The following is a 27,884-nucleotide window of genomic DNA, read 5'->3' on the forward strand; positions in this document are numbered from 1 at the left end:
TCTGCAGTCCGCTGACAGCCAATCAGAGAGAGAAGATCAGTCCGAGAGTCCGGAGAGAAACTAGTCTCAATAGTTTTCACAGAAACATGTTTCATGATCCACAAATAATAAATCAATAAGATGATTAATGGATAAAAATCACAGATGATCATTAACCTGCAGCTTCTTCAATGTGTGACAGTAAACTGAAGATCTTTGAGTCGCGGATCAAACAAAACATTTGATGACTTAAAGAAACACTGATTGATATTTTATGGACCAAACGACTAATCGATTAATCAACAGATTAATGGATCAATGTTTATATTACAGGACAAACTGATCCTCTTCCTCATGATTTAGATATTAGTCATTAATCAATGTTAGTGATTACTGTGTTTGTTTGTGGACATGATGATGATGATGATGATGATGATGATGATGAAGGTGATGATGATGATGATGAAGGTGATGATGATGATGGATTATTAGTGTTGAGACTAATTTCTCTCCATCAGATGAATGTTTGTTTGAAAGGAGATGAATAAATAAAGTTCAGGTACGATGACGATGATGAGGATGATGAAGGTGAGGATGATGATGATGATGATGAAGGTGAGGGTACGTTGAGAGTTATAATAGATCAGAATCAGGTCGGAGAGGCGATGACATCATCGTCACTCTCAGCCAATCAGTTTGTAATAAATATATTTATGACTTCCTGTTTTCATCGTGTTTGAAGACTCTAATCTTTATTTTTTTTTTTTAATATTTCTTCACTGTGATGTTTTTTATTCCTCTGTTTTTTTTCTTGTGTGATTTGTATAATTTTCTGTTAATGAATCACTAAAAACATGTTTGAATCATTACGTCGTCACTTCCTGTCTGACGTCTTGAGAATCGTTTGCACTTCAACAGATAATTAACAAACACTAGTAGTGAACACTACGTTCATGATACAAATGATTAAATCTGATGTTTATTAACATGTTAATGTTTCATACTGGAGTTTCTTCAGGTCCATGTTGGTTTTGGGAACATTGATGTAAATGTTTTTGCTCTTTATGAAGTATGAAGTCACTTCCTGTATGTCACATCTATATATATTTTGGAAATGAAGTAACTCTGAGTCAAATACAAACGATTCATTTGCTGATTTGTGGTTTGATGAGTTCATTGTTGTTATTTACACAGTTTGTTGTTTATTGTGTTAAACGAGGACGACGGTAACGAGACATTAAAACTGAAACTAATGAGACTCGTTAGCAACATGCTGACGTTCAGCTGACTCTTATTCTCATTATTGATGTTTTAATTAATCAATAAGTCGTCAGATCTTCAGTTTACTGTCAGAGAAACTAAAACCTGAAAATATTCACATTTAACAAGCTGAAATCAGAGAATTTAGACTTTTTCCTCTTTAAAAAAAAGATTCATTGATTATTAAAATAGTTGATTGATTGAACAGTTGGCAGCTAATTGATTAATCAGCTAATCGTTGCAGCTTTAATTCCATCAGATGTCTTTTATCATCATCCAAAACCCCAAAATATCCAGTTTAATGTGATTAGAAACAACAACATGATTCATATTTGTCATTTTTACAAACGATGGATCGATTAGTTCTCTGTTAATGGACCGATCGATCGATCGATCTGTGCAGCTTAAAGTATCACTGAAGCTGTTTCACAGATCAAAGGTGAACGTGTGAAGATAATTCAACAGTTATATCATATTTCAGTGTGAACCACAGTGTTAGACGACGACGTGACACGTTGATCAACACGTCTCTGATCTGTGTGAAGATCCGACTGAGCTGAAAAGCAAACTCTGCATCTGTCTGTCTGTCTGTCTGTCTGTCTGCCTGTCTGTCTGTCTGTCTGTCTGTCTGTCTGTCTGTCTGTCTGTCTGTCTGTCTGTCTGTCTGTCTGCCTGTCTGTCTGTCTGTCTGTCTCTCTGTCTGTCTGCCTGTCTGTCTGTCTGTCTGTCTCTCTGTCTGTCTCTCTGTCTCTCTGTCTGTCTGTCTCTCTGTCTGCCTGTCTGTCTGTCTGTCTGTCTGTCTCTCTGTCTGTCTGTCTGTCTCTCTGTCTGTCTGTCTGTCTGCCTGTCTCTCTGTCTCTCTGTCTGTCTCTCTGTCTGTCTGTCGTGTTGGAGCAGTTCTGGGTTGAGACACTTGTGAACGTGTCGCTGAGACGTTTCCCACAGCAGCTCCTCGTGTGTCAGTTGTGCCAGCTGTTAGTGAGCAGAGCAGCTGTTTCTGAGGCCGTCCGTGGTTTACCTGCCGCTCAGGTGCCAGACGGCCTCACAGGACGCCCAACACGTCTGTGAGCAGTCTGAGTGCCTGTAGAAACACTCAGCGACGGTGGAGTGTGTGTGTGTCCACAGCCTGATAGATTATAGATAGATTATAGATAAATTATAGATAGATTATAGATAGATTATAGATAGATTATAGATAGATAGATGATAGATTATAGATAGATAGATAGATAGAAAGACCTCCGTTGTCCAAAAACAACTAAAAACACATGAGTCAGTGAGTCACACCGCTCTCTGGGTCACATGTTCCTTCATCACCGTCCTGCTGCCACAAATACTCACAAAAGCACCAAATGTGGATTCATCCGCCGCTGAAAAAAGTCCCCAATAAATGCTTTTATCTCCTCCTGTTTGTTTGATAAAAACTACACAGCGAGCAGCTCAACCTGAACTTTGACCTGTGAATATGAGCTGCAACAGGAAACCGTCTCCACAGAGCTAGCATGGAGACGCTAGCTCCACGTAGCTTATTAGCTGTGTTGCTAACATCTGGTTTTATTGAAGCTCGTCTGTCGGAGTGAAAGCTGTTTAACAACAGTCAGGAGACCCGGAGGACAAGATGTTAACACAGCTTCAATAAACTGAACTTATTGTCCTGTTAGCGACCGCGCTAGCTGTGTTAGCCATGTTTAGCATCGTATACATGTGTTTAATATAGCGGCTCTGCTGTGCTCTCATGTCATTATACAAACAGGATGTATAATACAGTTGTGGCTCCCTCCATGCTGCACACATACAATATATTTACAAATATTCAGCTCCTTTATATAGATGTACCGTCTATATATATAAATACAGTACAGCTGAGATACATGTGTGTTTGGATGGTGAGGTGGGTGTGAGTGTTTGTGGTTACAGTGTGATGTGACAGTCCTTAAACATGCTCATGTGGTGTTTCAGTCACCTGTTATCCACATGTGGACGCCCTGCTGCCAAAAGTCAATAAATAAATATTGATAAAGGTAAAGCAGGATGTAAATACTGACTGACTGAGTGTTCCTCCATCTCTGTCAGACGGCCATGTTTGGATGTTTCTCCTTCACATTCAGTTTAAAAATGTGTCAGCAGTGTGTTTCCTCTCTCTGATAACATTTAAATATAATTTATTTCCGTGTTTCTGGTGCACAGACTGAAAGTTTCATGTGGCCGCCACAAACCTGCAGTGCGTCAGAGTCACTTACAGACTTACGGAGGTTCGTTCCCCTAAAGCTGAAATGAAACCTGCAGCGTTTCATGAGAACATCTGGTCTCTGGCCTCTCTCTCTCTCTCTCTCCCCCCAAAAAAACCCCTCTGACTGACACTTACTGTGTGTTTAAGTTAGCTGAGGTGGTGAATTCATGTTTCAGCTCAGCGTGTTGTGTTTTTAAAGGATGAAGACAAAAATTATGAGTCAAGGAAGAGGATGTGGTGAGGAGTAATTGCTGAAGCCTAACCTCTGTTTGCACAACTTGCAACACCTTTCTACAGAAATTCACTCACACCTCGCTGGTACAAACTGTTGTCAGACACTCTGGCTGACTCGTCTGTGTTATGTGATGATTGGTGAGCACGGTGTTGGGCTTATAAAAAAAAAAAAAAAAGAAAGAAAGCAAAAACAACAACTGAGGAGAAGCAGGAAGCTGAGTTTTTAGAGAGGGTGTACAGAGGAGACATTCATGTGGCTGTTGAAGCTCCGGCTTCAAAGACCTGCTCATTTTGGTGTGGCTTCACTGAAATACATCACCATGAGATTTTGCACTGTGGTTACATGTATGGGTGTAGGTGTAAAGATGGGTGACATAAATAGATGTACCGACTCTGCACGTATATATATATATATGTGAGAATGTATGTATGGGAAGGACGTCCTGAACAAGGAGCAGCTCGACATGGAAACACAACGACCTCAAGTTCTCCATCGTGTTCACAAGTCGCCTCTAATCTGCAACATTTATCTGATCTGTTCACTAATAAAACATGATGCACTACTATCATTTAAAGGCCCTGCACACCCACACAGGTGTCTGCAGCTGATCAACAAACTGATATGAAATCATAAAGTTTGTTCCTCCCACACAGACAAACTGATGAAAGTCAAACGTCGGACACGAACGAACTGCAATAAAAACGTGTCGATCGAACGGTCGTGAGAGAAGAAGTGAGTCACATGGTCCAGTCTGATCATCGATCAGGATCAATAACATCAGCAACAACACACTCACCGTCATCTCCTGTCTCATCTGGATTTGTTGCATCACTTTTTCCTTTTTTATTTCTATTTATAAAACAAACAATCAGAATAAATCTGCATTGATTTGATGATTGATTTTTTTTTTTTTTCCGGATCAATCCATATCTCTGATTGATCTTCCTTCATGTGATCAACTTCTTTAATATCTGAACAATCAGTAAAGACCTTCTGGACTCTTTATAGTTTTCTGATGTTTCATTTTTACAAACCTGATAAAAAACTAATAAGAAACATGAAGATGATTCATATATTTAATAAAAAAACTAAAACAATGTGCACATGAGATCATTTAACATCATTTAATTTTTATTTATTTTATTTAATTTATTTAATGTGATAGTGAAGTACTGCTGATGCACTGCAGTACTGATACTTTTACTTAAGTCCAGGACATCAACCACTACTGCTAATGTCACATATTTATGATTTTTTTTTTTTTATCTTTGGTGCAAAATATCTAAAAATATATAAACTTTTAGCTTCAGTTGCTCCATAATTTATTCCTCTGAAATGATCCTTTTGATACTTTTGATACTTTTACTCAGTTGTAGTAGTTTTACAGTTTGATTTCACTACTTTTACTTCAATAAAGTATCCGAGTACTTCTTCCATCACCGCCAACAACCAGTTGACCAAACCAGAGCTCAGACAGGCTGACGGTGACATGCAGGTGACGGCGGTGACGAACAGTTTCTTTCCCGCTCCTCTCCGCCATGTTGAAGCCACCAGGATCCAGAACCACAGCGGAGTGTAAACAGGTGGCTCATCAGATTCCCATCACCGCCGCGGAGAGAGAGAGAGAGAGAGAGAGAGAGAGAGAGAGAGAGAGGCGACCAAACACATGAAACCACAGCTGAAGATGTTTTGCGATGCTGAGCGGAGAGAGAGAGAGAGAGAGAGAGAGAGAGAGAGAGAGAGAGAGAGGAACCTCAGGCGTGTGGTTTTGGCGGGGGCGGGGGTGTATTTCTCCTCCCAGATAAGCTGCAGAGAAACACTGAAGAGGTTCTTCATGTCAGTGCAGCAGGAGCTTTAACTCTTCTCTATCCCATCATCCCTCACACACACAAACCAGGACCAATGGCTTCTTCTTCTATGGTTTCAACAGAAACAAAACGTCCTTCCATGATTTTCTCCCCGTCGTCTCCTATATAAAAGCTGAAAACACAGGCTGGTAACCACAGCGACCGCCCACAGACACACACTGGAGATACATGAGGCCCCCGCCAGCCCTCGTTCCCACCGGGCCTCATCTCCACCCACGACTGCCTCAGATACACCGTCTGAGCAGCATCAAGCACACAGAACACACACACAGTCAGAGCAGGACACCAGACCAGCTCTCAACCAGTCTGAGCTCCACTGGTGGAGGAAGATCTTACTGGTGGTACTGGTGGGGAAATGTACTTCAAGTAGAACAAGTTGTGTGAACTTTGTTTTCTGCTTTTGTTGTTTTTATTTGTGTTGTAAAAAAGAAAAAAGTATCAAAAGCAAAATGACTGCTCATGTAAACTGGCCTCATTTACAGTGTTAGATATATAATGTAAACTGTAGTATTCCTGCCATATAGTCGACATGATAGAGCTGATTAAAGTCCCTCAACTCAAAAATATGTGTTTTTCTTCTTCTTCTTTCAGCTGCAGGTTCGTTCTTCTTCTCTGTGCAGAATGTCGTTCATGCAGAGTTTCAGGCCGACTGGAAACTCGAAGCCTCCAGAGAACAAAACGCTGAAGCTTTACGGTGACGGAGGAAACGTCTGGAAAACTCTAGAGACCGATAACATGAGGGAGGAATAAAAATCATTTTAAAGATTTTAAAGTTTTTGTGAAGAACCAACACTGACACACATCCAAGCAGATGATTTATACGTGTTTGAATAGATGTCTGGAGGATCTTTAGGTAAAAGTACTTTAAGATCCACTGCAGATGTTTTAAGATGTATAAAAATACTCTAATTTGAACAATAAGTTGTGTCTGATATGGTTTTATTAAAATCCTTCGTCTTCCTCATTTAAATCCAGAATCTCTGAATCTGTAAATATTGTTTATTGTTTAATTTATTGGATCTTCTGTTTCAAACTGACAGAGACTCTGTTCTCCCTGAGATGACCATGAACACCGACTGAAAGGTCTCACCTCAAAGGTCAAGTACTGTACTTCAGTACAATTTTGAGGAACTTGTACTTTACCTAAATATTTCCATTTAAATGTCAAGCTCATAATACTTATGTACTTTTACTGCAATACTTTAACTACATCAGGCTCATAATACTTATGTACTTTTACTGCAATACTTTAACTACATCACGCTCATAATACTTATGTACTTTTACTGCAATACTTTAACTACATCAAGCTCATAATACTTATGTACTTTTACTGCAATACTTTAACTACATCAAGCTCATAATACTTATGTACTTTTACTGTAGTAGTATTTTTCATGCAGGACTTATAACGGAGTACTTTTACATTGCTGTATTGGTACTTTTACTGCAGTTTTAAAGTATCTGAGTATCTTATAATTCACATATCTGTTGCACTGAAGCATCAGCTCAGGTCAAACCTGCAGGTATTGCACCACCGTTTCCCAGCATGCCCTGCTTCATGACATAAAACATAAAGAGTACTCCTGTCGCCTGACTGCAGGAAACAGTGCTAACCATGCAGAGGCCTGCTGGGTTCACAGTGCCTCAGAAAGTAAGAACACGTAAAGCAGCTGATCCAGTAAAAGAGGAAGAGAAATAAAATGTTCATGAGGAGAAAGAGACGCTGGTGCTTCCCCACAACTTCACAGGAACAGCCGCTGTGCAGAAACCAGTCAGACTTTATTGATCAGGAGCAAAAAGAAAGAAACTTGAACCTAAATATGATGTAACAGCTGACGACATTAACGTTGTTCTGGTCATGTTGAGGTGACAGACGGGTCCTGCTGCCCTGACAGTCACTTGGGGGGCTTGTAGTAAACTAAAACTGATGTGTACATGCTGGCCTCATTTGAAAACAAACCAGATCACTTGAGCAGACAGGAAGTGGTTTGTAGGTTGCTGGTTAGATTCTGTGCTTCATGGTTGCCGTTTGAGAGGAAGACTCGTGTTCTGTTAGCAGAGCTGCAGGTTTGACAGCCGCTGCATCGAATGAGATCATTTTCAGATTTCTGTCTGTTTCTCATTAACGTGGAAGAAGTCGGTTTTTGAACAAAGATGGTTGTAAAAGATAAAATGTTAAAGAAAAGAAAGAAATGTGTACTAATGACTAGTCATATGTTTGTTAGAAGGAGAAAGTAGTTCCAGCAGTTCAATTTCATATAACATGACATACTGTTGTCATTTAAAGCTGCAGCAATCAATATTTTTATATTAACAGCGGATCAAATGACATGTATGATGTGTGAGGTGTCACTCTGCATCTTTACGGAGCTTTTCTGCCTCTTTTAGCTGCTACTTGGGTTCAGTCGGCGCAGTTTTCTGAGTAACTCGCTGTATTCTGTCAGCAAACAGCAGCTCGGTTTTAAAGGCTTGGTCATTTCAAGTGTGAACGGCCTCGCAGTCGGTCTCTGCGCTACTGTTTGCTAACATGTCGGCCACAGATTCTACATTCATACTGCAATGAATGCAGGTTTAAAGATAAATATGTACAGCGAAAGATTTCTGGTTCACTGTTGAACAGCAGCCATGTGGACGTACGTGACAGTAACAGTCTGCAAACCGACTCACTGATGTCTGTTATACAGCATGTAAAGGCTGCTGACGTTAGCTAACGTTAGCTAACGTTAGAAGAAGAAAGTAGTTCCAGCAGTTCAATTTCATATAACATGACATACTGTTGTCATTTAACGCTGCAGCAATCAATATTTTTATATTAACAGCGGATCAAATGACATGTATGATGTGTGAGGTATCACTCTGCAGCTAACGTTAGCTAACGTTAGCTAACATTAGCTAACGTTAGACCGATGAAGGCGGCAGTCTGCAGACAGACGTGCTGGTTGGACGGTCGACCAGCGTCTGGAACCTCCTCCTCCTCACCGCTCAGACATCTGCGTTGTGATTGGAGGCCTGTGAGAGTGGGCGGGGCTTCTCTCTCAGGTTTTCTTTCTTTTTGTCATTTTTCATGTGAAATAAACTGTCAGTGTTTTGGTCGACTCTGCAGCCTTACAGCGAGTTTCAGCTCAGTGTCTGTTTGTTCTGGTTCACTCAGAGTTGTGACTCTGTTTCCTGTCCGGACAGCCAGCAGGCGGCCATCTTTGTTTTCATTCAGAAACAGAAGTGCTACTTGTGAAACTGGTTAAAAATCTTTTTTTTAATCGTGCAACAGATGGATTTTTTTTTAGATGGTTAGAAGAGTCTTTGAGGATTCAGGAAATAACTTCAGAACAGCAGGAAGTGTTTTAAACGAACTTCTGGACTTTTCAAACATGGCGGGTTAATGAACTTTTAGAGAAACTGATGTGGAGATCCAACAATTAGTCAATTAATCAAGATCAATTAACTGGCAACTATTGTGACAATCAGTTAATCGTTTAGGTCATTATTAGGCAAACAACTCTTTATGAACACCAGATAAGTTTAAAATAATATACTGAAATAATGCTGCAACCAAATAATCAACACAAAGCCTTCAGACTTCAGTCTTGACTTCCAGAGAGTCTGATTAAAGTTCAACCTCCAAAACAATAATCTGTCAATAAAACCAGATACAAACACAAATCATTTACAGCCTCTCAGTGGAGCCTTTATGAAGGAGCAAAACTGGGATTTTTGGGTAAATAATTTGTTTTGGTTAAACATTTTATATATTAAATAAATATTTGAAGGTTATGAACAGATGGAAGAATGAACTCAATCTACTTTCTTTCTTGACTGTTTCTGCTGCTTGAACAGGATGAATCACTCTGACTCAACTTTCACATTTGGGACTTTTTTTTTTTTTTTGTCTCAACATTAAAGCTTCAAATGTTTCATTGAAATATGATTGAAAGGTTTGTACTTGGAAGTTTGTGCAATAAAGGACAGTGAAGCATGTTGTCCTTCAGTCTTCAGTCTGCTGAACAAAGATGTTTTGTGATTTACTGAACATCCTGTGAGCAAAGAGCTCAGCGAACCCGACGCCCTCCCTCCTTCCTCTGCACCGCTCGACACTCCTTCTTCCTCTCCCTGCGCGCTGACGAGAAAAAGCTCTCAGCTGGTGCGACTGCAGGGTTATGTTGCTGTCGGGGGAACAGGTGAGCTCATCTCTGCCTCTGCAGCTGTAGAGAAGAAGAAGAAGAAGAAGAAGAAGACTGGGCGAGGAGATGCCGTTTGGCTGGTGGACCGCTGTGCTGCTGCTGCTGCCGGCTGTGACTCTGGCTCAGAGTGGAGATGGAGACACAGGTCAGTCCTGTTTATGACAACATGTGATTCACATTTGATCCAAATTACAACTAAACAACATCTTCTCAGTCACATTTATGGCTCCTAATGAGACACATGGAGCCACAAAAATACAAAAAACATCAGTGAATGTCATGTGGATGCTCAGGATTGTAGAATCAGTGTTATTATAATATATTTAAGATGAATTATTGCATATGTGAGCTTCTAACTGATCACAAACTGTTTTAAGATTGTACCAGAATCATATCAGGACAAAACAGACAAACTTTTATCTTAAAAATAGTTTAAAAGAACAAATCTTCAGTTTTAAAGCTGTATTACTAATATTATATTTCTATCAGTTATTATTTGACCTTGTCATTAAAACTCATCAGTGTCAGCAGACCAAACAGGAAACAGAACCAGACAGAACGGAGCTGGGATCCAAAATGAAGTGTTTAATCTTCAGCAGTTTTGGGTCAACAGTTCAGTTCTTCTGTTGTTGTTTGATGTGAACTTCTGAGGTCAAAGAGGACGTGTTGAACAAGGCGTCGGCACAATCAGCTTCAGCCTGCAGGAACATTTCTGTTGTTGTGATGTTTTCAACTGTGGTATTTTTGAATGTGTGCAGGTGTGTATGTATTTATATACAGTGGGGTCCAAAAGTCATGTATATACATTCATATATATGTATATTCACATGAATGTGAAATTGTGTCCAAACATTTGACTGGTGCTGTTATATATGACCGAAGTGTTGGAAAGTAACTGAGTACATTTACTCAAGAACATTTCTTTATAACACTGTCAGCATATAATATTGTAGGAAATATTGTACTTTCTACTCCACTACATTTATTTGACAGCTTTAGTTACTTTTCAGATGAAGATTTGACACAATGGATAATATAACAAGCTTTTAAAATACAACACATTGTTAAAGATGAAACCAGTGGTTTCCAACCTTTTTGTCTTTTGACGTCTTACAAAAAGCAGTGTGTAGTCGGGGTCACATTTCACATGTCTATGAGTTGTTAACAGCTCCACCAAATAGTGATTTTTCCCTCTAAACTTCTCACATGCTTTCATTTCAATAAATGTTCAAATGATCCAATATTTCAGCAAAAATCAAAGATTAGAGACAAAGTCCAAAAACTGAAAACAGATTTGTGTATCAGAACTTTGTTTTTTCTTCTTTCCTCTCCCATTAATCATCTCACCACCCCTCAGATTTATCTGCTGACCCTTTGGAGGGGCCCGACCCCTAGGTTGGGAACCACTGGACTAAACTAGCTAACTGTATATAAAGTAGTGTAAACTAGCTCCACCTCCAGCAGCTACAACAGTAACATGCTGCTCTAACACTGATGCTTCACTATTAATAATCTAATGATGTCATATATAATAATATATCAGTCAGAGGGACCAAACCACTACTTTTACTGCAATACTTTAACTACATCAAGCTCATAATACTTATGTACTTTTACTGCAATACTTTAACTACATCAAGCTCATAATACTTATGTACTTTTACTGCAATACTTTAACTACATCAAGCTCATAATACTTATGTACTTTTACTGCAATACTTTAACTACATCAAGCTCATAATACTTATGTACTTTTACTGCAATACTTTAACTACATCAAGCTCATAATACTTATGTACTTTTACTGCAATACTTTAACTACATCAAGCTCATAATACTTATGTACTTTTACTGCAGTAGGATTTTTCATGCAGGACTTTTACTTGTAATGGAGTATTTGTACACTGCAGTATTGGTACTTTTACTGAAGTAGTAAAGTATCTGAGTACTTCTTCCACTGCTGTTAACCAGCGCAGTGGAAACACAAACCTTTACATTTAGTTTATTTCTTTTACTTGAATCATAAGTTGGATTAATAACAGTGTTTAAGATTGTATCAGATCTCATGTTTCGTGTCAGTAAGTGACAGCTCACAACTTATTTTAGTCTAAAATGAGTCATTCATGAATATATGTTCTGTGTTGCACTATGAGACTATAGATGCACTTTACTGATTATCACACAGCTTCATTTATAGTTGATAGAAAGAGAAAAGAACTAATGTGTTCTGGTCCAATAGGCTGAAGTTTGGAATTAATTTATTTATGTTTATGTTTATTAGACTGAATGTCAGCAGCATCACAGTTCAAACAGCTGACTGAGCTTTAATGCCATAAACTATGAAAGTTAAGCTTTCATCAGTGGGACAAATATTTTATCATGAGGAATTTTGCTGTTATTTTCCATATTGACTGTGCAGAGGAAGATGTGAAATGAAGCTCTTTCATGTTGTGGGTGTTCAGAGAGGAGTGTGACAGTTGATCCGTGTGAGGACGGTGGACGCAGAAAGGTCAACGTATGTAGTCACTGCTGGGATGTGATGAGTGAGAAAACATGTGAGAATGAGAGCTGAGAGATGTCCTGAACATGTAGGTTTATTATCTGTGTGGTTCTGCTCCTCATTTACATACATTCACTGATTAGCTGATTAACATGAAGTACAGCTGAGGCTGAATCTCATCAGTCTCGCAGCTCATAAACCAATTTAACATATGAAATGTTGCTTGATGAAAGGTCAGAGGTCAGAGGATCAGTAAAGTTCACAAAGACCATGAATGTATCAACCAAACTGCTGTCGTGACTCATGTTGACGCCATTCGTCAACAGTCAATTAGCCGATTGATAGAAGATAAATCATCTACAATTAAGTTTTTATAGATAAGATTTTATAGATGAAAGGATTAATCAATCAAAAAAACAATAGACAGATTAATTGATATTAAAAATAATTGTTAGTTGCAGCTCTAGTCAAGTCAGAGGAACAAAGTTATTACAGTTCATCCTCTGGGGAACATGAATGTGTGAAATTAATCTCATAGCAATCGATCTAATAGTAACTAAAACATAAAGCTCATTGTGGCGCTGCAGGAAAAGTCAGAGGGTCACCAAAGTTATTACAGTTCATCCTCTGGGGAACATGAATGTGTGAAACTAAATCTGTGCCGATCCATTAAGTAGACGTTAAAACTTTGACCTCATGGCGGCGCTAGAGGGAAAGTCAGAGGAGCATCTTAGCGGGTAGATATGATCCTCTGGGGAACATGAACGTCTGAACTAAATGTCACAGCGATTCATCCAATAGTTGTTGAGATACTAAAAGGTCGACTTCATCGTCGTGGTTAGAGTACATCCTCTGGGGAACATGAATAAACTGCACATAATGTGACTAGTGTGGAAACCATTCGTCAAATAATTGATTAATTGATCAACGGGAAATTAATCATAAGTTGCTTATGGAGGAAAAATGTCAAAAGTGTTTCATCCTTCTCCAGTTTTCTTCTTCTCTCAGTTTCATAACATTTTAATATTTAATATAAATATTTTGGTTTTGGGCTTTTGGTCGTTTGTCTGTATTTTCACTATTTTCCTGCCATTTCATAGACGAAAGGATTCATAAAAGTACTCAACAAACTGTTATTTGCAGCTCTAGTCGAGACGTTTCAGGAGGAAAAGTCAGCGTCACCATATCGGTAGGATTCATCCTCTGGAGAACATGAATGTCTGAACCAAAATTTGTGCCGATATTTCACAGCAGACATGAAACTTTAAGCTGACGGTGGCGCTAGAGGGAAAGCCAGAGGGTCGTCAAAGTTATGAGGATTCATCCTCTGGGAAACATGAATGTCTGAACTAAATTTTGTGCTGATCCATTAAGTAGATATTTGAGATATTTCACAGCACAAGTGAAAACTTTGACGCCCATCAATCATCTCACGACCCCTCAGCTGTATCTGCTGACCCTGTACTGCTACTAATACTGATATCACTGATAGGACTGTGTTGAATAGTCGAGTGTCTCTTTAATAAAAGTTCCTGTTTCCTCTCAGAGCCGGATATCAGCTGCACCTCTCACATCTCGAGAAAAGGATGCAGTCTGACCTGCGAGCTGAACAGGGATGATGGGGACGACGAGGAGGAGGGCGACAGTATCGACAGGATCACTATGTGGTAAAAATGTTTTAGATGTTTGAAGAGGTTCCTACACAGTTTCAGAGGTGACTCAGACACTGACGGAGAGTTGTTCTGTTCACAGTTACTACGACTTAACATCAAACAAGATCAAGTGTCTGGAGGAGTTCGGGAACACGATGAACTCCTCAGAGCTGCATTCTCTGACACCTTTCAACCTGACCGTCTACCTGAAGAGCGGAAGGACATTCACAGACAAAGTCATCCTGAAGAAAATAGGTAAATGCTTCCTGTGTTCACGTTGAACCTGAGGAAATACATACAAGAGTACATACAGTAATTACTGATTGAAATAACCGCTGCTTCCCAGAGACTGTGATAGCTGCAAATGGAAAACATGACATGCAAGAGAAACCTGAACAGAGCAGTAGCTGCTAGTGTTTGTGGTCGCTGTGACCTGACAGCCAGCACGTATTCGGTTTAGAAACCTGCCTTTCTTCTGACTCATGATGAAAAGTGCTCTGAACAAAGATCAACTCTCACAGCCTCAGTCACACAGCCCTGGCCCTATATCAGCTGATCGGCTGTCACCATTGATTGACCAGCGTTTATCTCACCTTATTGTGTCGATGAACTTGACCAATGGCCAATCAGGTCTGGAGGTGGCCATTAATTCTTCAAATGAACCAAACTTCAGGTGTGAAAGTGTCCGTGCAACAGCTGTTTACTGTCTTTTGGTTCTTTTTGTTTCCCTGCAGTGAAACCCAGAAGTCCTCGTGTGTGGAACGTGACGTTCAACCAGGAGACCAACCAGGCCGTGTTTTATATTCAGACTCCATATAACAATGATTATATAAGAACAGACAATCTGCTGTTCCAGCTGCACATCTGGACCGCCGGCAGTGAAACAGTAACATCATTTGAATTCTGTTATCATTATTATTATCTTTGAAAATGTTCAGCAACGTTGGGATTAATCCACGTTTTTTTCACCACAGACTCAAGAAGTCTCCCAAAAAGACACTTTGGAAATCAGCATGGAGCATCTTCAGAAGGACCGAGAGTATCACGTCAGAGTGCGAGCGAAGCCGGACACAAATCTGCAGGGCAGCTGGAGCGAGTGGAGTGAAACTCTCAGCTTCTCTACTCCTGCTGGTAAGCAGAGGTGGAAGAAGTTCTCACATCCTTTACTGAAGTAAAAGCAGCAAAAATACTTAATTACAAGTAAAAGTCCTGCATTCAAATATTTACTGGTAAAAGTACAAAAGTTTTACCAGCTGAATTTACTTAAAGTGCTAAAATAAACTTACTCATTTTACAGAAAATCAGGCTGTTAATGATATATTAAATACATTAACATAAAGTACATTATTGATACTGATGAGTCAGTGTCAGAGCAGCATGTTACTGTTGTAGCTGCTGCGGGTGGAGCCAGTTTGAACTTTCTTGTGAAGGTCACGAGATAAATCTGAGAGCTCTTGAGATGATAGATTAGGGAGGAAAGAAGAAGAAGAAAAAAAAGTTTTGCTATAAAAAAAATGTGGTTTCATTTTCAGAACTTTTCTTTAATCTTTGCATTTTTGTGAAATATTGGAGAGTTTTTTTTACCTCTTTGGGCCTCAAACAGTTATTTGAAACCATATGAGGGGAAATGTCTCTTTAGAGCTGCAAACAACTCAGAGACATCTGAAACATGACAAAGAGACACAGATACACACTGACGTTTAGTAAGAGAACCACCAACAACTGGAACCACTGGTTTAATATTTAATAATTGTGCTATAAAAACTGTAATAAAAGTACAGTACTTGAGTAAATGTATTTAGTTACTCTCTGACGCTGCTTGTAAGAACAAGTCAGCTTGAACACATTTTGCTTTTCTACATGACAGAAGAGAGTAACGACCTTTTCTCTGACCTCTCTCCCCTCTTAAAGAACCGGAGAAGGGCGTCCAATGGGAGACGACCTACAGACCGCTCATATGTCTCGTCCCGCTGGTGGTGCTGACTTTTAGCGTTGTTTACTTCTGGAAAAACAAGTATGCCGTCCCTGCTTTTCTGTCAGACAATCAATTAAATTACATGTTTCATATGTTAATATGTCTTTTCTTTTTCCCCTCACAGAATATTCACTTACATGTGGCCGAGCATCCCGCATCCCAAACACACACTGGTGCAGATCTGCAATTCAAATAAAGTGAGTTGTTTTACTTTGAGACCGTTCTCTTCTTATTTAAATGCTCAATAACAACATATGTTTACTTTCAAGTGACTTCTAGTAAGTTAGGAATTATAACTCTGTCAGGAACTTAAGAGGAACTACTGTGACGTTCAGCGGTGGAAGAAGATCTTCTTCTTAAGTAAAAGTGGTGATACCACAATGATCAAGTCCTGCATTCAAAATCTAAAGGAATATTGGATCATTGACAACAGTGTCAACAGCAAATAATGTTTAACTACTTATCCTGTTGGCTAGTTTAATCTCTAACAGTCAATATTTTAGTAGCTAGCTTAAGTTGCTAGTTACTAAAGCTGTGGAATAAATGTAGTTCAGTGAAAAGTACAAATTAACACAAATTGTACTTAATTACAGTACCTGAGTATCTGTAACCACCAGTGAAATTCATCTGTGTCTTTGTGAGGTATTTGTTTCTGGAGGCTCAGTGACGTAGGAACACACGGCTACTTGGTAAACTGTTGTAGGTGGTGAGCTAACTGCTAACATGCTAGCAAGCCTGAAACATGCTAACACTAGTCAGCCACAATACCTCTGTTTCACCATTCTTAATGTTCATTATTTCATTCGATAAAGAGTCATAGAAGAGGAGAATAAAGACTAAAAAACTTGCTTTCTGACAGTTACCTAGCTAGTTCGCTTGATTGCTAAATTAACAGAAGCTGTATTAGCATCATGTCCTCCTGTCTGCTAACTGTGTACAAACCATGTCTCTGTTGTGGGACAGTGTTTAGTCCGACAGAGGAGTTTTAATGAACAGCTTCATTTTAGACTCCTCATGCCCCTCAAAGGTCAGCTCTGTCAGGAGGTTATTGGTCAACAGCGCTAATTTGACCAAAGTTAAAGTCAACATTAAAGATTTGTGTGCATCTGCTTTGCCCACGTGAGTGAATCCGCTGATCTCTGCAGTTCCATCAGTACTAATTTATTTCACCACAACACTGTGCTGCGACCGACCGCGTCTTAAACAAATAATTAATAATTTAAGCATGACAACGTAGACCTAACCCAAACAAAGATATTAAACCAACCAAACCTCAGCAGACACCACGGCGTCGTCACATCAGAAAACACTTTTAGTTTTTGTTTTGGAAGTCAGTGGCGAGTGATGTCGTTACAACTTCACATCCAACTGTAATAACACAATAGAGTTACGAGGTGGGAAGTAAAAATCCAGCTCACGTTTTGAAAAGACAGTTTGGATCAACATGACATTATCCTGGTAGAACCATAAGAACAAAAGATGAACAACTGTGTTAGAAAACATCTGGTTCTTTGGTAAAGAGTTGAAGCTACATGATAAGGTACAGAATGTCGGGGTAGAAGTTAACTACGACTCCCAGTGTGCATTTTGGTAAGAAACAGCCAGTCGCGGAGCTTAAAATTTGGTCACGTGTTTTGAATTCATTATACTGTGATTCACATCTATAACCGGCCTCTTCTCCATAGCAACGGTTCATGGATACTGTAGGATACCACAGACTCCATTATCAGAAAGTGTAAATAATGTAAACTGGTGGTCAGAATATAAACCTGTAGCATCGTCACATTATCCAGGAGAGTCCTGAGTTTCTATGTTCAGTCACATCAAGGAGATCGATTAAAGAAATATTTGAAATAAGAATACAAAATGAGGAAAAACACGTCCTGAACCAGCGGCTGCTCACATTTCACAGCTGTGCAGGTTTCTGATTGTCTGATGACTGAATGTGATGATGTGTTTGTGTTTGTGCAGGGCCTTCTGCTGAACTTAAAACCAGAGGTGTTCAGCGCCCTTAAAATTTCCCCAATGGAGAAAGCAACGTGTGAGGAAACAGAGCCCTCGATCGCTGCTGCTGCTGCCGACGGTACGAACGCTCCCTCCTCCACCCAGAGCTCCGACTGCTCCAGGAGCAACACCAGCGTCAGCACTGAGGAGTCGGAGCTGCTGAGTAGGAGCTCCTCCGACGGAGAGGACAGCCTCCAGAGCTCCGGTCCGTCCCCGGTGGACGTCCCCCAGCTCGCAGAGCGACCTGGCACACCTGCACCTGAACGCAGCGCTGGACGGAACGAGCCTGAGTTGTTTCCTGTGAGGCAGCAGGAGGACCCAACATACGTCACCATGTCCAGCTTCTATCAGATCAGTTAGGAGAAGAGAGCAGCAACGAACCAGGACCTATATTTATTAAACCTCTGAGAATTACATCTCTAAACATACAGTGGTTCCCAACCGGGGGGTCGGGGCCCACCATGAGGCCCGTAGATAAATCTGAAGGGTCACAAAATGATTAAATGGATGACAGAAAGAAAGAAAACTCTTTTTTAGCCTGCATGCTTCCCTGGATGGCGATGTCTGTCCACACAGAAATATCTCTACAACCATTGGATGAAATTTTGTGCAGACGTTCATGTTCCCCAGAGGATGAATCCGACTGACCTGTGTTCCTTATCCACTTATCCAGTGAAATGTCTCAACATCAAGATACAAGATGGATTGCTCTGAAATGTGGTACAGATTCTTGTTACAGAGACGATGAATCCTCCTGACTTTGATCCACTGATTTGTACTCTAGTGCCACCCTGAGGTTGGATTTAAGTAAAATATCTCAACAACTGTTAGATGGATTGTCTGGAGATTTGGTTCATATTCATGTTCTCCTCAGGATGAATTGTAATAACTTTGGTGACTTTTCATCTAGCACTATCATCTGGTCAAATTGTTAATTTGTCCAAAACTTTTGTTTATGACCAAATACCTTCAAAAGTCCTGACATTCCCGTCATCGTTGGGGGTACTTTGTGTTTAGCCTTGTGCATCCTGACAGAGCTGCTAGCATGACTGTAGACTCTCAGTATGTTTCCCTCCCTGCGTAGTTCAGTCTGGTTGAACAGGACTCTGGTCTTGGTTTGATTGGTTGTGGTCTCAGTTCTCCATCTGACCAACTACAAGGCTGCAAGTTTGAGCTAAATGGTTGGAATAACAAACAGCGTACGTTAGTCTTCTTGATATTTGGGCAGATACGACCTTCTTAGTGAGTTGACCAATCTGATCCACTGACTCGGCCCAAAGCAAACACACTAGAGGTCTTATCCAGTTGAAATACTGCATACTTTCACCAAAATCCATCAAATCAAACAATCTGAGAGAGAAAAAAATCCCTTTTTGGTTGAACCGCTCACGTCCACACTAAGACTGAGAGCTGTGATGAGGGTTACACATGGATAGATTGATCAAATCAAACAACAGCTGGGATCCACTGACATAAAGAGTTACTATACAGTTAAAGGTGAATAATAAGACACATTATCACGAGACAACAAGTGTCGGAGGAACATTTAGAACATTTGATCACATGATTAATCCTGTATCAGCTCAGAGCGGGAACATCAAAGGATTTACTCTACATCTGAAAAAAAATCCATATTTTCTCAGGGATATAATATCCTGCATATGATTTTATTATTATTATTTTTTTTACATTAATGTGTTTTGCTTGAAGTCTTTAATATCTCCAGTAGCAGTTAAAGGGGCATTCCAGCAGTTTAGTTTTGCACTTCTATTAAGAAGCTGGATTTGTGAGTTACAGATTAGCAACAAAATAATCCAGATCTGTGCAGCAGAGGTGGAGATATCCAGACTTTTATTACAAAAACACTGCATCCTACATTTCCCATAATGCCACTGGATAGTGTCTGTCATCAGAGCCTCCCTGCAGGTAAACAACCACGTCTTTCAAACTTATTATTATTATTATTATACATTTTTAGTATTTTTAAGTGAAAAAAAATTTGATAAACACCTTTTTATTCTTTAGTTTGTGAGTGGGAGTAAAAGAGGATTTTTGCTTTTTTATCTTTCTCTGAAGTTACTTTTAGCAGTTTGAGAAATACAAGTCCAGAACTATTGAAATGTAGCTCTTTTCATTATGTAGCTTTTGACGTCATATGACTTTATCCTGATGTCTCTTATGTTGTATACTGACATACCTTCGTCATCTGTCGCCCAGAGTCGGTTGATGGAGGAACCTCAGAAGACCAAACCAGTGTTTCTGCATGTTTTAGCCCTTTATATTCCTGCTACTGTTTCCAAAGCAAACCATCTTCCAGGCAGCCTACCGATCACCTAAATTACAAAACATCTCTCCATGCAGATACTTTTGGTTTTATTGTGCAGGTTTTGAGATTTCTGCCTCCTTTTCTTCTCTAATTTGGGCGAATTAACCCTTTAACATCAAAGTTCTTGCATGGTACCGCTCATGTGTTGACATGCTGGTTAACAGAATATATCTGATTCAACTTCTAACAACAATAAAGCAACATGGACACCTGCTGACCAGTTCAGCAAACTGTAACTCAACCACAGTGGAAATATGAACATAAATATAAAACTGGACACGATGTTCAAACCATAGTGATATGAATAGATACAGTTGGCTGCCTGGAATCACATATATTTTCTTTCTTGAGCTAAAACAAACAAAAACACCAGTGAGGTCCTTTTTTTTTAAAAAAAAAAGAAGCTGCTGTTATTCTGAAATAACATATTCTCTCCTCATGATCACCAATCACTCAGCAGTGAATTACAGTGAATGTCATTATGATCACTCTGAGCAGTGTCTGTTTGAGGTCAGATACGAGTCACAGAGACGCCGAACACAATGCTGCTTGTTAAATATCTCACACAACTTACACCTCATGTTTCCTTACAGCAATACATACACAGAATGTACGCTTTGTTTTCTCAGAAACCTGATTGTAATGTTTGTACTAAACATACTGTACATACTATCTGGTGATGTTTGTTTTTACCTGTTATGACATAAACATTTTCCTTATTTAAACAAAGGCGATGATGTTGCATATCAACGTATAATAAAGTATAAAACCTGATATGGAAACATACTGTTGTCTTGTGTTTACCTACATTATATTACCAAAACAGACTGAATATGCAAAATGATTATTTAAAAAGTCAAACTTATACTAATTAGTAAAGAAATTATTTGTCTAACTTACAAAAGCACAACATTAATTATAGCTGCTATCAAAGAGCTCGATCTGATCACCAATAATTAAAAATGCATCATGTGATTAATGAGAGTTTTGAGTTCATCAAGTCTTTGGATCTGATTCAGAGCTTCCAGGCGTTTCTCATCATAAGAATAAAGTAGACGTCGCTGTCGATGGAGGCGCTGACGCCGCAGTAATAGTTGACAAACTCTTCTTTGGTCACCTGTCGATCAGAAGAAAGATGTTTAAGAAATGTTTAACGGCAGCATGACGACGGTCAGAATCAGTCTGTAGAGTTTTACTATGAAGGGAAACAGCAGAGAGAAGCAGGTCAGAGCAGCTGGACGGTTATTCGTCTATGCAGATGATCCGCTGGTTTCCATCCAGATGAGCCAAAGGTGAGTTTTTTGATCCAGACTGAAAAACTATCTGATGAGTTGATATGAGTTGATGATGATCCTCTGACTTTTCCTCTATGAGGTCAAAGTTCTCTAGTTTTTTATGCTGTTAAATATCTAAATATCTCAACATCTAGTTGACGGATCGGCCTTCGTGTTCGTGTTCTACTGACTCCGATGATCCTCTGACTCTTTAGTTCTTTATTAAAGACAACTATTGGATGCATTGTTGTGTTCATGTTTCCCTCAGGATGAACTGTAATAACTTTGATCCTCTGACTTCTCATCTAGCGCCACCATCTGGCCAAAATCTTTTATTTGTCCAACTCTGAAATATCTGCAAATTACTGACATTCCCATCAGCCTCTCATCATTTACCCGTTGTTGCTTGTTTGCTCATTTGTATATACGTTTATTTGTTTATTTATCATTTTCTTCTTGATTCTGTCGTATTTGTCCAGAGTTTGATTTTACTTCCTGGACAATAAATGTTTTCTGTCCTGTGTAATAACGTCCGTATAACTCCTCATAAAGAGAGTTAGTGGGGATGCAGCTGGTAATTATTAAGACAGGAAATAAACTTTGACATTAGCATCATATCTGGATGGAAACAGCGAGTGAAGCCCAGAAACTGAAGCTCAAAAGGATGATTTGGGTTTTTATTGAACTATAGAGAATAAAGATTGATTAAAAGACAGAAACATGAAGGTTGAAACACTACAGAGGTTTGTGTCTTGTATGGTTCTGATGTCTCTTTTTTTGCTGTATTTAAAAACATTAAAACCATACAACAGACTGATTGATTAGTGAGACGACTTTCGGGGGGAAATGACAACACGGACTTTTCTAAAATTAGAAAACACCTTGAAATGTGAAACTCTGCCGCCACCCACACGGGGAGTTTGTTTACCAGAAGTCAGAGTTTCCAGGCATTTCTCATCATCACAATAAAGTAGACATCCGTATCGATGGACGCACTCACGCCAGCATAATAATTCATAAATTCCTCCTGGGTCACCTTCAGAGAGCAACACCAGCATCAACACACACTTCATTCAATTAGTACAACTTGTTTCAGGGACCGTTTAACCCTTAAATAACACAGTTCAGTCAATCCTACACACTTATGACTTACATTACTGAGAGCAGTTCAACTTGATATGACTGAATAGAAGCTTCACACAGACTTTTAAATGACAGTGTGGACACACTGTGGATTTTGTCCTCCATCACTTCCATTAAAGCACATTTGAAGGATCTTTTAATATCCAGTATGAACAGGAGGAATGATTACAGACACCTGACTGCTGGTTCAACACATACTGGAGTAGCTGAACTGACCTTTAAAGGACTTCTCACATTGAACATGTCTGACTGAACATGTTGCAGATCTGTGGAAAAACTAACAACTTCTCACTTCAACCATAAAAAGCTCTGAGGAGACACTTTAAAAACAAAAAGCCTCGAGTGTTTATTACCTTTCCGTCTTTGTCATACGGAGAGTCAAAGCTGTCCAGGAACGTCCTGAACACCTGATCCTCGGTCCACTCCCCGTTCTGATACTTGGGGTGGTACTTGGCGTTATAAACCCCCCGCAGGTCTTCGACGGTGATCACGCCGTCGCCCGTCTTATCCAGCTTCCGAAACGCCTGCATGACCACCTCCCTCCTGGCCTTGGACATGGCCGGCTGCAGTTAACAGATTGTTGAGAGTTAAGACACTTGAAATAATCCGGAGCCGAACAGTCGCAGTGTTTATATTCACCCTGAGAGTGAAGAGGAACTCGTCGAAGTCGATGGATCCGCTGCCGTCGCGGTCGAAGTGCTGAAAGAGAGTCGTGGCTTCCTGTTTGTCCATCAGGATCCCGTAGTCGTTCAAACCCTTCAGAAACTCCTTCAGGTCCAGCGAGCGGTTCTTATCGTCGTCCATTATTTTAAAGGTTCTGACAAACAGGAAGGATCAACACTCAGACAGTATCAGCTGTTAGTAGAATAATAATTATAATAATAATAATAAAACATCTTATTTATACAGCACTTTTCAACACAAAGTTACAAAGTGTTTACATGGTTAAAACTGTAAAATCAGACAAGTTAAAAGTAATAAAATACACAGAATATACGATTAAACAATAAAAATCACAATGTAACATTACTTTATAGCAGATATCTCACATCAGTGTAAAACAGTAGCAGCATTAATGTCTTTTAGTGTCGTGAAAGAAAATTGAATAGTAGGTTATCATTTTATAAATCTTTTGTATAGATGTTACAAATGTTTTCAAACTAAGGAGTCAATGTTTGTTATCAACTGAATGTGATGTCATGTTATTTTGGGGACACATGTTGGTGAAGAAATCCTGCTCCTAGTCTAGTTGAACTCTTGAACCTGTTTCTATCTGAGGGTTGCTTGCTGACCTCTGGGGTTAACTAGAGATATCTTTGTCTTCAGCCTGCTGTTTTAGAGACCATACTTGTTTGTAAGAAGGTGTAACGGTTTGTGGAAGTGTCCATTTAGGGACCAGACTGTTTGTAGCTTTGCTTCTGGAGACGTATAAAGCTGTCTAGTTTGAGTTCACAATCTTTAGAGAAAGGACCAGCTGAACAACATGTTTTCTCTCCAAAAATACAAGATGATTGTATTTTTGTTTGTGTTTGGACATTTGTATAATTGTTACTGATGATGTGATGGATTGTACAGTGTTTACAACTGCTTCAACAAGTAACAATGTTTAATGCTTTCTTTATGTCTCCATGTCTCTTTCTTTCCACAACAGTGTCGTGTTTTGTTTTTATTCTGTTCTGTTTTCATGTTTTTATGCTGTAAAAAGAATTTCCTGTTATTTCCTCTCCGTCCTGAATGATTTATAACATCAATCCCCACAAAAACACGCACAGCTGCAGGAAACCAGGTCTCACCTACTGGCATATAAATAACAGCAGTTTATACTTAAATATGCGATGTGCATGTTTTTAACCTTTAACCTGCTGATTCAAACTGAAATTGCTCTTTTACTGTATCAGATTGTTTTAGCAGCTTGAATTCTGAACAGGTTGAAAATGTGAGATATGTTGGAGTCTGATGATTTAAATCAGGTCATTCTGGGGTTTAATGAGTCACATCTCGACTGTGGAGGTCGGACACAGAAGCTGCGTTCGTCTTCTTTTCAGTCAGAATCAGTTTCAGACTCGTGTTCAGAGACTGAATAACTACGTCGACTGTGATCGACACACAAACATCTCTGCTCTCGCTACCGCTCGCGCGCCGCGGTGATGACGGCAGCACTTGACATACATGGATTAACCGCTGAATTTATCTATTTGCCTGTTCGCCATGGTTACTGCATCGCTGTGGTAACGCGATGACGTCAGGCCCACCGCAGAGTCAAACTGATCGCCGCCGCAGTTTTATGTTTAATGTAGGTCGATTGTTTATATTTAATTAATTATTCAAGAAACTGTCACAACAAATGTGCACTTTAAGGATTTTCATATATTTCAGTGCAAAGACTAATAAATGTGTAAGAGCCTGTCGACTGTTTCTGTTGTTATTTGCACATTTAGTTTCATGTCAATAAACAGTTCAGCAGCCTGTAACGTCTGTTTTATTAAAGAAAAACACGTCGACGGCCGAAAACCTGCGATCTGAAAAATGCACTTTTTTGAGAAAACTAAAAAAACTTGTTTTCTTGCAGAATGCTGTTTGTTAAGGACATCCAACACATAAAACACTGTTTCTGGACTATATTATTATATTATTATAGATATTAATGCACCGTAAAGTGCAGATTGGAGCTTTTGCACTTGGTGCAAGTTGGAAGAGGTTCAACAAAACGATGCTCTAAATTAAGTTAATAATTAAAATTAAATTTAAAATAAAATTATAGTTTGTTTTCAGGTAAAAAAAAAATTGTAGTGAAAGTAACAGTTACTACATTGTAGAATTCCTTAAATTCAGTGTGTTTGTTTCCTCGTCTGCTGGAGATGATTCAGTGATTGTGTAACTCAGTCGTGTTTTTGTGTTGTTGTGTTACTTTCTGTCACAACGAAGGGCGGCATTATCTTGATTATCTTGATTATCTTGATTATCCTGCAGACAGACTGAATATGAGCAGCCTTCCTTGTTCTCATCATGCAGAGTGAAATCTACCAATCAGAACATTGTGTTTTGTGCTTCGACCATCGATGTTCGCTGAATGTCGACTAATATTCCTGCTGCAGAGTCGCTGGAATAAAGAGACATTTAGAGAACAGACTACTACAGGAATAAATGCATCCGCAAAGTTTATTTAGGAACAAATTATTTTATAACATCTGAGGTTAATTAATTATTTTATGGCGGTTACTGTGAGGGTTTGAATGGCTTCACTGATTTGTGCAGCAGCTCTAATAAACTCTAATAGAGATGTGAAGTGGAAGCAGATATTTAGGACGCCGTCGGTTCTGGAAGTAAAAGTCAAATTAATTTAATGTTTCTCACAGACTGTTAGTGACTCTCAGTTCTACAGTTTGGATCAATGTGAAACTCTGCTGGTTTGAATCATCAGAACAAAACGAATGTTAGAAAACATCTGGTTCTTTGAACATGTACGGACGGATCTGAGAAGTTGACATTTGGAGTAAAGAAGGAGAAAAAGAAGTGAAATCCTGCTACTATAGTTTGTTTACGTAGCCTCCGGAGCCGGAGGAAGCTTCCTGAAGCTGACCAATCAGAACAGAGCGGGCTCATCAGGAGGCGGGGCTTAAAGAGACAGGAGCTAAAACGGCCTGTTTCAGACAGAGGCTGAACTGAGGGGCTGCATACAGGACCAGTAGAAGATATTTTATTCCAGTAAAGCCCCAGAATATAAATATAGTGTCGAGGGTCTGAGGACAGATGATGTCGTGTTGCTGCACAGATTATAAAAAGACTCTTAAGGCTAATTTGTGATTTTGAGCTACAAAAATAAAAGACTTAACTGTTCATGTCTCTGAATCTCCACCTTCCACAGACTCAACAGGTGTGCGTGTGTGCGTGTGCGTGCGCGTGTGTGTGTGCGCGTGTGTGTGAACAGCTCACCTGCCCAGACCTTTGATCCCGGACGATCCTCTGGCGAGACACTGCAGCCGGAGTCTCTCCACCGGGTCTGAACACTGGTTCAGCTGCCGCTTGGCGTTCATCGACATCTCTCTGTCATGTCTGGACGTCCCCGCCATCACTGACGTCATCAATACATTCAAAGGTGCATCATCAATATCTATCCATCTATCTATCTACATATATATGTATATATTTATATATAGAGAGAGTATATGTGCGTTAAACGGTTTTAAGGAACGACGTGGAGTAAAGTAGAAACTGGACTAAAGTAAAACAGTTGAGTAAAAGAACTGTTTTTTACCAAACACCAAACACAGTAAAACTCTACAGGTTGAGCAGGTTACAGGTGAGTCCGCCTCTCTGAAGGTAAATACTGATTAATGATCAACTGACATTAACGACTGGGATCAAGTTGCTTCAGGTAAAGTCTTTTTCCATGAATGTTGAAACTGTCTGAGTGTTTATAAGACAGGAGGAAACAGGAAGAACTGAAGAGTGACGCGGAAGAAAAACTATTAACGGAATTATAAAAGTTTTTCTTTCTCATAATAATAATAATAATAATAATAATAATAATAATAATAATAAATATGTTGTGTAAGAATGAGTCAGCAGTAACTCACCGACAGCAGCTGAAACGTTTTTATCTCCGGTTGGAAACAACAAAACCGACGCTGCCCTTCCCCAAACGATGCGCGGTTGCTATGGAGATCTACTGTCCCCTCCTGTGATTGGCTGTTCAGACGTCTTCATAAAGATCCGCGATGATCCTCCAGATACGACCAGAGCATCGGGGTGACGTCACCTAATCAATATCTGATAACTAACAGCATAACAGAAAGTTTCAAACGTTTTCACTGATTTTAACCAGTTCAGATATATTTTAATATTTTAATATCAGATGTTCATTTTGTTTTATTTCAGACTGATGTTCAGATTAAGATTTAATTAAAAATTAAAAATATTATGATAATCTTACAATAGGCTGTTATTATAATCCAGATATTAAATTATCCAATATTTAGTAAAAAAAAAAGAAGCAAATATTACAGAATAGACAATAACATATATATGGAAATAAAACATCTATTATTCATTATTATAATCAGTTGCAATAATCCAATTAATATAAATTGTATATTATAATATTATATTAATGATTCGTATACTTATTTGTATTTTTATTGGTATTATTTGTTGTTTTCATGTTTAGAATCCTGGTTGTTCACTGCCCTCTAGTGGTCAAACTGGTTAAATACCAGTCTGTGTGGTTTAATATCAGGGTTAGGGTTAGGGTTGTTGG

The 27,884-nt window shown here is 39.2% G+C and overlaps 3 protein-coding genes and 2 long non-coding RNA genes across 10 annotated transcripts in view; 2 read left to right on the forward strand and 3 right to left on the reverse strand.

The window, feature by feature from the left end:
* myo5b (myosin VB) overlaps nucleotides 1-709 on the forward strand; it is a 57,933-nt gene extending 57,224 nt beyond the window's left edge. For 4 of the 5 annotated variants that reach the window (XM_044333096.1, XM_044333097.1, XM_044333098.1 and 1 more), the window contains exon 39: nucleotides 1-709. This exon is cut by the window's left edge and continues 310 nt beyond it. The gene's annotated coding sequence lies outside the window, so the exon portion shown is untranslated. The other variant, XR_006398758.1, reaches the window with a different exon arrangement.
* An 81-nt stretch (nucleotides 710-790) lies between these two features.
* Nucleotides 791-8,309, reverse strand: LOC122968197. The gene is made up of 3 exons (XR_006398773.1): nucleotides 8,298-8,309; nucleotides 5,644-5,646; nucleotides 791-911 (listed from the first exon to the last, which is right to left on the reverse strand). It is a non-coding gene; the product is annotated as an uncharacterized LOC122968197 (long non-coding RNA).
* On the forward strand, nucleotides 7,153-20,597 carry il7r (interleukin 7 receptor). Its single transcript, XM_044333159.1, has 9 exons — nucleotides 7,153-9,290; nucleotides 9,410-9,898; nucleotides 13,800-13,920; nucleotides 14,006-14,160; nucleotides 14,640-14,791; nucleotides 14,880-15,036; nucleotides 15,817-15,919; nucleotides 16,005-16,077; nucleotides 17,852-20,597. Exons 2-9 carry the CDS (start codon nucleotides 9,820-9,822, stop codon nucleotides 18,242-18,244), a joined length of 1,233 nt encoding a protein of 410 aa, XP_044189094.1. The 5' UTR covers nucleotides 7,153-9,290; nucleotides 9,410-9,819; the 3' UTR covers nucleotides 18,245-20,597.
* Nucleotides 15,863-17,146, reverse strand: LOC122968198. The gene is made up of 3 exons (XR_006398774.1): nucleotides 16,477-17,146; nucleotides 16,018-16,061; nucleotides 15,863-15,907 (listed from the first exon to the last, which is right to left on the reverse strand). It is a non-coding gene; the product is annotated as an uncharacterized LOC122968198 (long non-coding RNA).
* Nucleotides 20,160-27,359, reverse strand: capslb (calcyphosine-like b). 2 transcript variants are annotated; one of them, XM_044333180.1, is made up of 5 exons: nucleotides 27,205-27,295; nucleotides 26,561-26,699; nucleotides 23,267-23,444; nucleotides 22,981-23,190; nucleotides 20,160-21,327 (listed from the first exon to the last, which is right to left on the reverse strand). In XM_044333180.1, the coding sequence occupies exons 2-5, from the start codon at nucleotides 26,695-26,697 to the stop codon at nucleotides 21,226-21,228; spliced, it is 627 nt and encodes a 208-aa protein (XP_044189115.1). In that variant the 5' UTR covers nucleotides 26,698-26,699; nucleotides 27,205-27,295; the 3' UTR covers nucleotides 20,160-21,225. The 2 variants fall into 2 exon arrangements, with proteins under 2 accessions (XP_044189115.1, XP_044189116.1); XM_044333181.1 differs by lacking the exon at nucleotides 20,160-21,327 and adding an exon at nucleotides 22,059-22,520 and having other exon boundaries at nucleotides 27,205-27,359.
* Between the last annotated feature and the right edge of the window lie 525 nt (nucleotides 27,360-27,884).

This window comes from Thunnus albacares, chromosome 18 (assembly GCF_914725855.1).
Source record: "Thunnus albacares chromosome 18, fThuAlb1.1, whole genome shotgun sequence".
NCBI classification, from domain to species: domain Eukaryota; kingdom Metazoa; phylum Chordata; class Actinopteri; order Scombriformes; family Scombridae; genus Thunnus; species Thunnus albacares.